Genomic DNA, 15,265 nt, shown 5'->3' on the forward strand with positions numbered 1-15,265 from the left:
ATAAGAAAAAAACCTGATATTTAACATCAAGTCAGTTCCATTACTTGAATTTACAATAGGTTTATATATACACATTTGCGTAGACAAGCAACTTCAGCTATAGAAGGTAAAATGGTTACATTGTACCTGGAGAAGAGCTCCTGTGTCTTCATTCAGTTTGTCATCATGCTTGAACTCCACAGTTATAGTTTTATCACAGTCCAGCCCAGCTAACTCAACATCTGTGGTGTTACTCATGTAGAAAGCGCCAAAGAAGTCTGTTGCACGAATGCCTAAAAGGAAAAAAAGATACAGAAACTCTGACTATAAGCACTTGTTTGGGTAAAAGTTTACATGCCTAAGGCTTTTTAAAGCAGTCACAAAACACCACAATAAAAAAAGAATATACAAAAAAAAAATGACTACATTCAGGAACTTGTTTACCTACACATTGATCTAAAAAATGGAATCCTTCTTCAGGTGTAAAATTCTGCTAACACAGATAATTCAATTAAATGAATTGAATTTGCTAACCAAAATACTCACCTGTGCTAGTTCTGACCCTCATGACTGCATCAAATCCTATGTCTTTCTGAACATCCCTGCGCAGATCGTTTAGGAATCTTTCTCTGTCAGTCTCCATCTGCCACAAAAAAGATGGACAAAATATTACTGCAGTTCTATTCAAATAGCATTCTATCAAAGAAAATCAACTGCTAGGGATTTTGCACAAAAAAGGGTAAAGACAATGACAAAACAGTTCTATTATGTCTACTTTTAAAAGGGGCATGGATGCCTGCTTTTCAGCAACCTTATACAAGAAAAATTATTTTTAGATGTACTGTATAGAATACACAGCAGATGCAAATGATAAATGCACCCAAATGCGTTAACAACAGATAATTACACATGCATAGATTTAAATAGTTACCTGGAAGAAAGTATACTTGTAAACTGAACCCCCAGTTTGGAAAGGAACAACACCGAGAGTAGCCACATCCACAAACTGATTTGGAAACAGGAACAGATCCACACAGCAGCCCTGGGCAACACAATCCTTGGCCAGGTTGTTATAGAAAGTCGTCTGAGGCTGGAACAAGCTCTGCGGAAAAAAAACAAAAATCAGAAGGCATAGTTTCACTAAACAGGAGAAAACTACAGAATTTTATGAAAGAGGATGCTAGCCCTTACGTGATGTGTACATATTGTACAGAAATGTCAGATTCTGATGCTGGCCTCACTGATTTCAAGAGTGAATTTTCTAGAACCAAAATGGGCACGTGTAGTGGAAGATTAAAGTAGTTGTAAACGTAATGCATTGTCTGCATTAGGGTAAGAAAACAAACAAACAAAAAAAAACCTTTTAATGTCAGCTCCCCGCAAGGCCCCCTTAATATTTACCTGAGCCCAAACTCAATCCAGCTCTGTGCCTGTCTACAGAAGCACTGCTCTTCTCTCTCCACTATCACAAGAGGCTTGAAAGCAGCCATTGGCACCTGCTGTTATCAATCATCTGTGAGCAGAGAGTGGGTGTGGGCCGAGCTGCGCTATGCATGTTAATGGACACACACTGTGCCTGCATAGGGGGGCACTCACAGAAGAGAAGGAACCAAGACAGATTGGGGCAGCTCTGTGCAAAACCATTGCACAGAGCAGGTAAATATGACATGTTTGTTACTTTAGAAGAAAAAAAAAAGTTAAATAAACCTTCACAAACCACTTTAAACAGGACCCTAATACTGAACAGAGGGACACACACACACACTTCGGTCTAATTAATTCAAATTAGTAGGCAGGGAAAGAATGCACCTAAATGGTGCTGCAGGTACTCCTACACCTGTTGGTCCATCAAGCATAATCAGTATAAGAAGTAAATAATATACATTATTTACAGTCAGGATGAGTGCAAGAAGCCTGTTTGTGTCAAATAGGAGGCAGCATACCAAAACTTAAAATACTTTCAGGGCAATTCATGTGAGCAAAGAGCTACCTTAACTTACACCTTAATCTTGTGATATAGTGAAAGTGAAGCTGGGACCAGGGATGTAACAATACATAGCACACTAGAAAAATCTAAGAAATCCCACAAGTATGTTTGGCAATATACTTCCATTTCAATAAACACATTAATTAATGCACTTTGAAATGTCTCAACAAACATTACTTTTTCCTTATCTGTATTGAGGAGTTTCTTATCATCCCTGTTCTTGACCTTCCCCGGAGCCTCAGCAATAGGAAGGGTAGTGTGGAAAAGAAAGAGCTTCCCAGCACAGTCAGCAGACTGAAAAGAGAACACATAAATGTTACAAGGTTGCAGGATGGGCATTTTCTGACAAAGGTTTCAAGCAAATTGATAATCCCACCTTCAGTGCTTCCAAGCCAGCCTGGATGACTGGGGCAAACACAGTCTCAGTTTCTCTCGTGTCTGCAAACAGCTCTGGAATCTGGTCGAGCAGACTAAAAAATAAAAAAAAATAAAATGTAATTTTGCATTGAAATGTCAGCACATGCTCCTAAATGTACTCCACACCAAAGATGAATGGCTTATGCTAAATGGGAGGGGACCTTAATCAAATGCAAGTTAGAACACGTGATACCAGAAATGACTAAAATCATTGCAGCTTTCCTATAAGAGAATGGGTTAGAAACAAAGTCCATGCTGCACAAAGAGAATGACTCCACAAGAGAAAAGAGAGGGCAAATGCATTGTTCTTTGTTGACTGCACAAAAATAAACAAGGAAAAGAAAGGCAAGTTGATACCCATGGCAGCCAATGAGAGATCAGCCGTCATATTCCAGTACAGGACAAAAACATTAAAGTCCACCATACTACCCAGGCTCCAATGTCCCACCTGTGACTGACATGGTGCGTACCACCAGGCGGAGGGGATAAAGACAAACAAATATTTGTTCACTGATCTTTCCTAATTGCAAAAAAACCCAGAAGTAGAACATCACTTCCAGCCCCCTTTGTCGATTTCCCTGGCTGCTGCAGCCAGGGAAAAATCTTATAGATTGCTATATGTGGTGCATTAGCTTCATCAGAAGGCAGGTGAGACACCAGGGGTTTAAAAAAAACCCTTGATGTCTCATAAAAGAGAACCTGTAAAAAATTTGAAGGAGGAGGAGACCGGGCTGTGATCATTGTGGGTAAAAAAGGCAAAACAATGCCCCATCCTTGGTGTCAGTGAAAGGAATAGTGCCCCGTCCTTGGTGTCAGTGAAAGGAATAGTGCCCCATCCTTGGTGTCAATGGGAGAAATAGTGCCCAAGGGCCAGAGAAAGGCAAGTAAAAGGCCACATCTGGCCCCAGGCCACAGTTTGGAGACCACTGCCATACAGGATGAGGCAGCCTAGATATAAAGTGTGTAACATTTTATCAGCCCCCTTCCCCAACCAGGCACACGTGTCACATGGGCACAATCACCCAAGAGTCTTTCACCCATTGTCCCACTGGCTCTGAGTTTAGTCTCGGATCAGGGCTCTTCCCCAACCACATATGTCGCTTTCTCCTTCCCCATCCCTGTCACACAGGATTTGCGAAAGGAAACACGTGCCCGGAACCAAAATTAGAAGCACACGAGAAGGTGCAACAGGAAAAACGCTCCCCATGTTTCACTATTAGGGCTCGGAGTTCCTCCTAGCTTCCAGGATGCCGTAGGTTCACCCAATCGAGAGAGCAGGGTGTGGCTAAGTCGTGCTAATGTGTGTTGAATGTCTGAAGGCCGCAAATATCGTCAAAATGCTGCTAGGGCTATTTTCTGCCGATACACTTTGCCCGCTGAAATTTCGGTGCATCCCTAATCAGTATTTAACACACCAGAGGTGAATAAAAAGGTGCCCATCCTCTTAGGCTGCTAATAAAACACTGAAGCATGCTGTTAGTATGAGAGGTTATCCTGGGAGAACAATTTTTTGCCAGTGTTCAACCCTACTGTAGAGGGTAATATAACCCAAAAGTTTAAAGACGTCCTGTGCTCCTCCATGGGTAAGAAAGAAATGCAAATAGTTTAATGTCCGCACGCAGTCTGGGCACTAGTGTACTTTAAACGCAAGTAACCTAAATACCGAACATCTAACTTTATAAGAAGATGTCATGCAACCACTGAAAATAAAAATCAGATTTGTATTGGGGCTGCCTGCTCTGTAAGGGGACAGGTGAAAGAGGTAGGCACTTAAATGGCAAACAGAGTCTAAAATTGGCATCACCGGTGAGGTGATGTTTTCTAGTAATTCAAATATGTAGGCTGAAATCACCAGAACTCTATAGCCTGAAATGTGTGGCTACCTTTCTCATGCAGGCAAAACAAAACAGGGAAATACGTTTGTAAGAATATGTACATGATAAACCAGCTAATTAACCATAGCTCAATGGAACACTATTCACTTGCTGCATCAAGTATAATGTACTAACGGCTTTTAAAACTGTCCGCAATTTCTCAAACTGAAAGTAGCCTTGAATCAAAATGTAAAGTGTTTATTACCTAGTGATGACCGTCCTAGATTCATTTACATTTACAAGGAAGCCATCCAGCAAAGGGACAAACATATCAGCCACATCTGATACCACCATCATCTGGGGCTGGGCCAAGGAGCTTTTCACATTATAGAAATGGAGAACTTTGTTATAGGTTACAAAGCCCACTCGTATCGCCGACTCTTCAATGTTCCCTTCCCTGAAAAGAAAAAAAAAAGATAAGAAAATAATCCGTGGAAGATTCCGTAGGTCATATGTGCTGGTATACTGTATGATCATTTCAGTCATCTGGTAAAACTAAGCACAAACTGGTAATAAAAGAGGAGAAGTGATCCAACAGCATAGAAAGCCACACTTATGTTTTCAGTAAGAATTATTTAACAGGGGAATTCACAATTATAGCCCTACCCTATTTCTGGTACACCACAGACAACGGTCAATGAGAAATGTGGCCACTACACGTATTTGAAATACTGCACATTCATATTTTCTTCAAAAAGAGAATATTCACACACTGTAGCCACAAGTCCAAAGCTTATAATTCAGCATTAAGGATTGATTTTTAGGTGCATATCTGTATGTTCATTACTTTGTGTTAATTTTACTGCAATTACCAAGACAAGTTGTGAAAATGTTATATAAGTGTGGATTCACACATGTGGATTAAAGCAACTAATTGACACAGTAGTTGTTCAGTGGTTCAGGACAGATTTAGGTCAGGTTCAGGACAGATTTAGGTCAGGTTCAGGACAGGATTTTATTCTGTTCACAACTGATGGCATGTGCAGTTTAGAAATGGTTCCCATAGAAGTCAATAGCCTGTAATCCGCAACTAAACTGGACCGCACTGCTCAGAAACTGGACAGGACTCTTTTTCAATCCACACTGAATCCGCACCACTACTGAACAGGACATATGTGAACAGGCACCATAGAAAGCAATTTTATTTCACATGTCATGAGGATTTTATGCGGTTCAAACCACAACTGATCCACATATATGTGAACTAGCACGTCTAATACTGATCTCCAGGCTCTTTGTTCAAGGAGCTTGAACAAGGAGCTGGAAATCCGTACAATTATATACAGTAGCTTTCATACAGTAATTCTCTAGTCTTTCATAGCATTTGTTATATTTGTTTATTCGCCACTGTTTTGTACAACGTTTCTCTAATTGCCACAGGAGCTGCAACACAGGTTTTATTAGCCTAGTTGCCTTACGTCTTTCAGGTTTTCTATTTAGCTTTATTTTAAAATTAAATGTTTTATACATGCATCTATTTTCCATATTGATATATTATTCCTCCTTTGTTACCTTTTTATTTATTATCAATATTTTCTTCTATCGCTTTTATCACCAATTTTATTATGTTATTTTTTGTTATAATCTGATGGTATTTTATTATATATGCTTATGTGTAGTTTGTTTTTTCTACTATGTATTGCATTTCTAGCTGCGACCATCTTGAGTAAGGGCAGATGATTCATGTAACATTTCCTGAAATTCATATGCCCTTAGCTCAGGTATGCAGACAGGGGGTTTGCTTAGCAGAGAAAACTCATCCTATTATGCTTCAGATACAAAAAAAAAAAAGAGGCTCATAAAGACTCCATCATTTCAGCCTAAGTCACAAACCAGGAAGCAACTGAAGGAAAGAAAAACAAAAACGTTTAAAACAAGTTCATATTTGTACAAGTACATTTGGAAATGTTTAACTAAAGAGCTTTATAGGACTGTCACCAGGTGGACTTTTTGTTATATCACTGCACTTGGCACTTTATTGAGCACTATCTGTATATTAATATTGATTTCTAATATTTTATTTTGGTAATTACAACATTTTTTTGCATATTTTTTATATATGTTTTATGCGCTGCACTGTTCTGATTTATTTACATCTTGGTTTACACTAAATTCCAAAGCTGTATGATTTTCAGTGCAACTTTGGTGTGTGACTTTGAAGTGACTTTGATATGACTTTTACACTCTCTGGCACTGAAGATATATCAAACTTGGATCAAAGTTGTGCAGGAGTCTTTTCTGAAGTTGCAGTGTTGTCAGTTGTGTCAACTGGAATGGCTCTCAGGGATACATGGCATTTCACATGTTCTGCAACTGTGTCACAAGTCGAATCCTAAGTCGCAGGAGTGTGAACCGAGCCTAAGATTAAACCATCCTAACATCCTTTTGTACGTGCAGCCTTTGGATGAAAAACTACTCCAAGTTACCAACTTACCTGGGTAGGTAGTCAATTAATTGCTTCAGTTCCTCACAGACTAATGCTACCAACCCGCTCTTCACAGCATTATAGGACACATCAATCATAAAAATAAAAGCTGGAGGATTTGGGCATTTGTTATTCTGTGGGCAAAACAAAAATGTAATTTAGTCATATCAACAAAATACCTGCTTTAGGAAAAACACAAAACAATTGAAAAATGACTACAATAGAAAGTTCCAGAGTGAACATCTGATTTAAATACTACGCCAGTGAAAGACTACATTTTTATTCTCTCGTGGCTACCAATGGAAAGCTGTGACTGTGAAGGAGTAGAAGATGACTTGGTTCTGTAAACATCTAAAATTGCTTTACCTTGCAGTAGTCAACAGTTGCAGTGAACTCATAAGTTCCCATACACAGCTCAGGTCTATCATAGCAATCCACCCTTTTGCCTGTGTGATCCAAGTGTTGGAAGTAGTGTGGGGGCACTGGCACAAAAACAAAAAGGAGACATATATCACATAACAAAATAAACTGTGTTATCCCTTTTTTAGGAATAGTTATGGTCACTTGCACTAAAATATACATTTTACTCACTCTCACCATTTGTTAACATTAGGCTTGCATCACATGGTCAAACCTGTTCAACGTTCCACACAGGAATTCATTTTTCTCCTAAAGTGAACTACATTGCCTTACTACAGTTACCCTAATGACCATTATGCTCACTGAACATCAAAAACTACCCAAAAACAGCAATAGCAAGCTTATCTGAACTCGCATTATCAATAACCCTGGATGCAGTATACTCATGATTATGCAATAATTCTCCAACATCTTGTCAGTGTTGGTAGTTTTGTTTTCCCTAGACTTCAGATTTCAAAAATTATCCATTTCAACTGCAGGGTGTCTGACTTTCTACAAATGTCAAATGATGTTGCTACCTTGCAATTTGGCAAGCCTAGGAAGTTTGCACTAAAATACACAATAAATATCAGGCATCCCCTGCAATAAGAATTTCATTTTTAAAGTGCCATTCTTCTAACGGGACACAGACATTGTAGTGTTTGGAAATGCAAATTACTTTAGCTGACCATACACGGCTTGATTTTCTCTCCTTCACCCCATGAGCTGAACAAAACAAGTGCAATCAATGCTCTCATCTTTGCCAATGGAGGAATCTCCACTGTCTGTTACTGTACTCAGGCAGCTGCGGCATGAACATGCGGTCACTGTTCGAATGAAAATTTTCCGCTCAGCTGTTTAAAATCGACTTTGAGCTAGGGGGTGCTTGCAGGGCCACCCACGGCATGAATGTTGTCCTATTTAGCGGAAAAGGGATGGCATTGAAGACATCTCGGGGAGCCTTTTCCCCAGTTGCTGATAATGAAGGGGGGCTCTCCCATTCAGAAATCAGAATTCGGGAAAGAACATGGTGGAACAAACAGCAAATTTTGTTAAGAACAGAGGGCAGGAAAATGCAAAACCATTTGCTAAAATTCTTGGAATGTATGTGGTTCACCCAGAGAGGGATTTTATTTTTCTCAACAAAGTCACACATTGAAAGACTACCAAAAGGAAAAACAGTCTAGTTATAATCAATTTCTTCTAGGTCAGGGGTCTCCAAACTATGGCCCTCCAGGTGTTGAGGAACTGCAAGTCCCATGAGGCCTTGTAAGACTGACAGCCACAGGCAAGACTCCCAGATTCAGAGGCATGATGGGACTTGTAGTACTTCAACAGCTGGAGGGCCATAGCTTGGAGACCCCTGCGCTAGGAATGAAGCAGGGGCGCTCAACCCTTTGAAAAGCAAGGGCCACTTAAAGGATAATGTCACCTCTCAATGTTACATCTATATCCAGGGTGTAACATGAAACAAGTTAAGAAAAGATCAGTCCCAGCTCCCTGCCAATCCCTCGCTTTGACAGCTAGCAATTCTCCTCTCTCCTGCACCCCCCCCCCTGCACACTAGATGTCCGTCCCGGCAACGTCGCACTTCTGTGAACGAGAAGCCACAAGTTCTGACAGCCTTTGTGGCTGTCGGCTTGTAGTGCTCAATGAACTACGACGGCACTGTGGACGCATGGGGTCCCTGATGCGGAATTGCTACACAGGAAACCCTCCCCCCCTTAAACCCCAAATGTAAATGAGCCCTTACTGTTCTTGGCCCTCTATAAGGCTGCTTTCACACTGATGTGCTGCTGCAGTTTACCTGCACCTCAGGTGCAGTGCTGTGCACCTGTGACTTTTCTGCAGGCGAGCTGTGCTTTGCCATAGACTTCTGTTATATCTTGCGGGTGTGGTACAATTTCTCAAAGCACACCAAAAAGCCTGCATTCAGTTTGAGATGGAGGGACACATCAGAGGGCTCCAAGGACCACAGGTTAAACACCCTTGGTGTAAAGCATAACTAGTTAAATCAGAAAATATTGCTGGGCTATAAATCCTGGAAACCTTTAGCAACATTGGAAACTCACCTTCGGTGACACAGCTGCAGAAACAGCACTGGAACCTCTTTCCACCCTCAATAAACTGCATGTAAGGGCACATGTAAGCTTTACATCTATTACATCGAATAGGTCCAGTTTCACCATGATCAACCACACAGGGGGGAGCCTACAAGGTGTAAAGGGAGAGTCAATGAAATTTTCAGACAAAACTACTACATAAAAGCAGAGTCAAACTTTGTAAAGCTATTTTCTCCCACAACAGCGATGGAAATAACTCATCCCAGTGTCGAGGTGCTAAACAGAGTGTAATGTTATCCCTGGCTAAGTACCATACAGCACATTGATGTTACTCTGGTGTCCACAGCAACATCCACAACACACTGATCCCTGAAGTCACCCAGGAAAATAACCCATCATGTCCAGGAATATATTATACATCCAACACATAAAAGATTACTCAAGCAGTGCAAATTCTCCTAAATACATTTCAAGCAGTTGTAGGTTTCTCTATTCACAATTAACGCATTAATCGCTTCAATTAAAAATGTGTATTTTAATTTTAAGAACTTGTGTGCATAGGCATTATTACTTTTTCGCACTTCTGTTTTAGCTAAAGGATGCAGATAAAACTGCAGCAACAACAGCCAGAATGTAAAGGAGACTTGCAGATTTAACATAGAAATCCTAACAAATCATAATAAAACAACCATTTAGTAAAGCAGAGAATGGTTAGCATGCTTAATAAAAACTGTAACTGCTGTCTTTGTCCTCACTTCCTTTATGGTCATTGGGACAGGAAGAGAGGAGAAGGATCCAACAAGGGACACAGATGGCAATTTGCAGGTTTTAACACTGCTCACTTACCTCATCAGATGGTAGAGTAGCTAGGGGTTTAATAACAGCAGCAAGTGGAACCTGGGACTGCTTTGCCATGTCTGAGCTGGCGGGAAAGTTATATGATGAGCATCTGATATACCGTGGACTTGCATTTCCTATGGTGCAAAATGAAAGAAATATGAAATTCAGCAAACACAAGGTTTTCCCTTATCTTACTATAAATGCTATTGGAGAACACAAAAAATGTAACATGGTCCCATAGCCGCAGCCACGCCTACCCCCCCCCCCCCCCCTCCTTCTGACAGATAGTATGGGGAGAAGTCTCTCCGTACTGTCAAATTTGAAAACAGCGTGCACGTGTGGGGCTCCGCCCATATGTCCTCATCATTCATTCACGGACGTCTGTGAATGAATGAACTGCAAGCCCTGACAGCATTATCGGCTGTCGGCTTTTCGTTTTCAATGAACTACCACAGTGCTGTGCAGCACCGTGGTAGTTCATTGAGACTTCCTGCCAGAATATCTGCTTGACCGTACATCCCGTACAGCAAGCAGATATTCTGACAGGTCTGCAGGAGACCTGCAGGCCATCACCAATCTACTGATCATTGGTGCAAAGCTTTCCAGGCTCCTGTAGACAACAATAAATGCACATTTTTTCTACCTGAAAAAAAAAACAAAAAAAAAAAACAATGTGCATTTATTATTTTTGTCTAAAAGGTGAACTTATCCTTTAACTGGCAGCACTGCATGCAAATTAAATTTCTATAATGTTTTCACACAAATAGTTTTCTTTGGGTTTTTATTTTTATTATATAAATGAAAAAAAATATACAGTGCTCCGTATAAATGAGTGCACCCCTTTTGAAAAGTAAGATTTTAATCAATATCTCAATGAACACAAGAACAATTTCTAAAACTATGACAAAACTGAGTTTTATAGAACATTTGTTTAGCTCATTACATGAAAGTAAGGTTAATAGAACTTAAATTACAAAATCTTCAGTTTTACTTAAACTAGTCGGTGCAAAAATGAATACACCCCACAACAAAAACTACTATATCTAGTATTTTGTTTGTGATTTTTTTTAAAGGACAGCACCAAGTCTCCTAGGCATAGAATGAACAAGTTGGTGACATATTGCAACATCTATCTTTTTCCATTCTTCAAGAATTACATCTTTTAGAGCCTGGATGATGAATGGAGAGTGATGCTCAACTTTCACCAACAATCAATCACTTTCACCCTGTTCTTCTTCAGAAATGCAACAGTGGCCTTAGATGTGCGTTTTGGATCATTGTCATGTTGGAAAAGTGCATGACGACCAAGGGCACGGAGTGATGGCAGCATCTTCTTTTTCAATATAGAGCAGTACATCTGTGAATTCATGATACCATCAATGAAATGCAGCGCCCCAACACCAGCAGTACTCATACAGCCCCACAGAAGTACACTGCCACCACCATGTTTCACTGTAGGCACCATGCATTTTTCTTTGCACAGCTCACCTTTGTGACGCCATACAGTTTTGAAGCCATCAGTTCCAAAAACATTTATCTTGGTCTCATCACACCAAAGTACAGAGTCCCAGTAGTAATTTTTTCAGCATGGGCCCTAGCAAATTCTAGGCAGGTTTTTTGTGCATGGGCTTTAGGAGAGGCTTCCTTCGTGGACGACACCGATGCACTCCTCTGCAGTGTTCGTAGTACTGTCACAGGAAATAACAGTTTGGCTTTCTACTTCTTTAGCTAACTGCAGTGACCTTGCATGGCGATCTTCAACCCTTCTCATCAGAAGATGCTCCTGACGAGGAGTTAACTTTCACGGGTGGCCTGGACGTCTGTGAGATGTTTGTAGTTCCATCTTAGTTAAATTTTATCACTTTTACTACAATCTGTTGACAGATAAGTAAAAAACTTTGCTGATCTTCTTGTAGCCTTTGTTGTGTAAAGAAATTATTTTCTTTCTCAGGCCTTGTGACATTTCTCTTCCACGTGGTGCCATTGCTGACAGTATGAACTGCAAAAGGAGTTTTCTTTAAGTAACGCCCTTTTATAACCAACTGTCTGCTGGACACCTGTTTAATGAATAATTAGAGTCACCTATAGTTGAATTCTTGTTAATTAGGATTTTGTGGTCTAAAATTTAGCTTTCCTTGGGGTATATTCATTTTTGCAACATGGTCTTGAATAAATTTGCTAAGGAAAATACTTTATTTGTGTGTGCAAATAAACAAATTGTGTTTGAAATCAATGGCCCGCATTTGTGGGAGTATTTTGTAGTATAGTGTCCCATAGAAAATGTTGATTCTGAAAGGAAAGTAAAGGTTTTCTGACAAATCTGTTGAGGTGTACTCATTTATGCTGAGCACTGTATGTTTTACGTTCTGCTATAAAACATACCCATTAACATATTTTAAAAAAATTTAATTTTTTCATAAATTTTGGCCAAAATGTATTCTGCTACGTCTTGGGTAATAAAAAAAAAAAAAAAAAAAAAAAAAAAAAAAAAAATCACAAAAAGTGAAAGTTATAGCGTCTACTAACTAGGATATACATACTGGAACTTTATTTATTTTTTGCTCTAGGTGATGGCGGTGATGAATGACTTCTAGTGGGACTATAATACCGCAGCAGGCAATCTGACACCGGCACTGGGTGGGAACTGACTGACAACACCAGTGGCACTAATATAGTAATAACACTATACAGGGTCACTGTACTAATGACACTGGCTGGGAAGGGGTTAACATCTTGGAGTAATTAACAGGTTAGGTGTGTGCCTACTAAGTGTTAATGTGTGTAGCTTTTGACCAAATCTCTCTCTGCTTTGAATCCAAAAACAGGCAGCAATGCACAGGTACATCACTGTGCCTGTAGGAGCTGCCCGTACGTAGTACAATTCGGGTAGGCAGTCCTGAAGCAGTTAACACTGAATTCTTAGTCCTCTTGCACACTGGACGTTTTTACCGATGCGGTTTTTGTTTTTTGTTGGTTTTTTCTACAGCCGGTAAACTCCCCAGCATGTTATCCTATGTGTCCATGCACACACAGACTGTAATCAATGTTTTTTGGCAGGAATGTTTTTTGGCTGGAAAAAAAACCCAGGACTAGTGGGTTTCTAGAGGAGTTTTTTAGCTATAAAAATGCTCGAATGCTGAAAAATGCAGCAAAATGCGGTAAATCGTGGCAAAGCAGCATTTTTGGTAAAAAAAACAACAAAAAAAACAAAAAAACACGCAAATGCGAAAAAATGTGGCAAAATGCTTAAAAAAAAAAAAAACCCCTGAAAAACTCACGTTCTCAACATGACTTTACACAGCTAACGTTACCAGCATTATTAAAACACCCAGTGTGCATGGAGCCTAATAATAAATAAATAGGGTCTTTCAAAGAGAATGCTGCTCTAGGCTGATCATTTTATCATATCACCCAAACAAAAAAACCAAAAAAAAAAAAAAGCTATAAAGGTTATTCCTTAGATTACCTTAAAAAAAATTGCCCCATCATCTCTTTAACAATGGCCAAAACAGTGCAACACCAGCAACAAGTGAAATGATTTAAACAAACTATTAGGGCTTTGTTACTCCTATGCGTTGTGAAAAGTCTGTGTTACAGCAATGCTTGTTTTACATGTCAGTGCACTGCGGTGCTACTCATTTCCAATTGCACCCCTAAGGCACTTGCATTACAGTGTATGCACAGCAGTGTGTTATAGTGGATTGCGTCCAGAAAAAACAAAAATCGAAGTTGCGTTTTGTTGTTCATTCTTCTGCATTTTTGATTTCTAAGGCACTAATGCACATGCTATTGTACAGGAATGGAAAAAGTGTGAAGGATTCTGTAATGGTATCGAAGCAACAATGAGAACAAAGTCCTTTATGAATAATCATAAGTTTGTTTAATTAGGTTGGGACTGTCCTGCACAAGTTAGAATGGGTATACACAGATCTGCAGTCACTAAAATTTTAAGTGGGCAGCGATGGGGTTTCAGGCTGTGGAACAGGTCTTTTAGACTAAGGTATATATAGTGCCTTGAAAAAGTATTCATACCCCTTGAAATTTTCCACATTTTGTCAAGTTACATCCGAAAATGTAAATGTATTTTATTGGGACTTTATATGATAGACCAACACAAAGGCACAATTGTGAAGTGGAAGGAAAATGATAAATGGTTTTCAAAATTGTTTACAAATAAATATCTGAGAAGTGTGTTGTGCATTTGTATTTAGCCCCCTTTAGGCTGGCCATACATTATACAATTTTCTTGAGAATTTTGCTTTAGATTTACCAAAAACCATGCAATAGGAGGTCAAACTTAAACAACACTTTCAATTATATCCAATTAGGCAGGCCCTTGCACTACATAGTTGAAGGTAATTCTAAAGGAAATCGGGCAGAAAATTGTATAGTGTATGGCCAGCCTTACTCTGATACCCCTAACTAAAATCTAGTAGAACCAATTGCCTTCAGAAGTCACCTAATTAGTAAATAGAGTCCACCTGTGTGTAATTTAATCTCAGTATAAATACAACTGTTCTGAATCCCTCAGAGGTTTGTTAGAGAACATTAGTTAGCAAACAGCATCATGAAGGCCAAGGAACACACCAGACAGGTCAGGGATAAAGTTGTGAAGTTTAAAGCAGGGTTAGGTTATAAAAAAAATATCCTAAGCTTTGAACATCTAAAGAAGCACTGTTCAATCCATCATCCGAAAATGGAAAGCGTATGGCACAACTGCAAACCTACCAAGACATAGCCATTCACCTAAACTGACAGGCAAGGCAAGGAGAGCATTAATCAGAGAAGCAGTCAAGAGGCCCATTGTAAATCTGGAGGAGCTGCAGAGATCCACAGCTCATGTGGGAGAATTTGTCCACAGGACAACTATTTGTCAGGCACTCCACAAATCTGGCCTTCATGGAAGAGTGAGAAGAAGAAAGCCATTGTTGAAAGAAATTAGAATATGGACAGCGCCACTAGACATCAATCAACCAATGTGCAAATTAATATATTATTATTATACAGGATTTATATAGCGCCAACAGTTTGCTCAGTGCTTTACAATATAACGGGAGGCAATAAACAATAGAAACAATATAGTTCAATACAGGAGGGATAGGAGGGCCCTGCTCCTTGGAGCTTACAATCTAGGAATGTATAAAATTAGAAAGAGCAGCTCACCCAATCCTTAACAAGGTGTGTATATATAGATCAAAGAAAGGCAGTGCTTCTTCTTACTATACTTTCACAGTGCTGAAACAACTCTAAATAAATCCTAAATAAACCAATTCTATGTTAA

General features: G+C 39.6%; 1 protein-coding gene across 4 annotated transcripts in view; it reads right to left on the bottom strand.

Annotated features, from left to right (window-relative positions):
* SEC24C (SEC24 homolog C, COPII component) overlaps positions 1–15,265 on the bottom strand; it is a 71,625-nt gene that overhangs the window by 11,115 nt on the left and 45,245 nt on the right. For all 4 annotated transcript variants that reach the window (XM_089680195.1, XM_089680194.1, XM_089680193.1 and 1 more), the window contains 10 exons: positions 9,991–10,118; positions 9,154–9,292; positions 7,049–7,164; positions 6,692–6,816; positions 4,463–4,654; positions 2,343–2,436; positions 2,144–2,260; positions 911–1,081; positions 526–622; positions 127–272 (listed from right to left, as the gene is read on the bottom strand). In XM_089680195.1, the coding sequence (XP_089536321.1) occupies positions 127–272; positions 526–622; positions 911–1,081; positions 2,144–2,260; positions 2,343–2,436; positions 4,463–4,654; positions 6,692–6,816; positions 7,049–7,164; positions 9,154–9,292; positions 9,991–10,118 (1,325 nt within the window). The remainder of the gene's footprint in view (positions 1–126; positions 273–525; positions 623–910; positions 1,082–2,143; positions 2,261–2,342; positions 2,437–4,462; positions 4,655–6,691; positions 6,817–7,048; positions 7,165–9,153; positions 9,293–9,990; positions 10,119–15,265) is intronic.

The sequence above is a fragment of the Staurois parvus genome, unplaced genomic scaffold, assembly GCF_062004578.1.
Source record: "Staurois parvus isolate SC_StPar_1 unplaced genomic scaffold, SC_StPar_1.0 ptg000236l, whole genome shotgun sequence".
Taxonomy (NCBI): Eukaryota; Metazoa; Chordata; class Amphibia; order Anura; family Ranidae; genus Staurois; species Staurois parvus.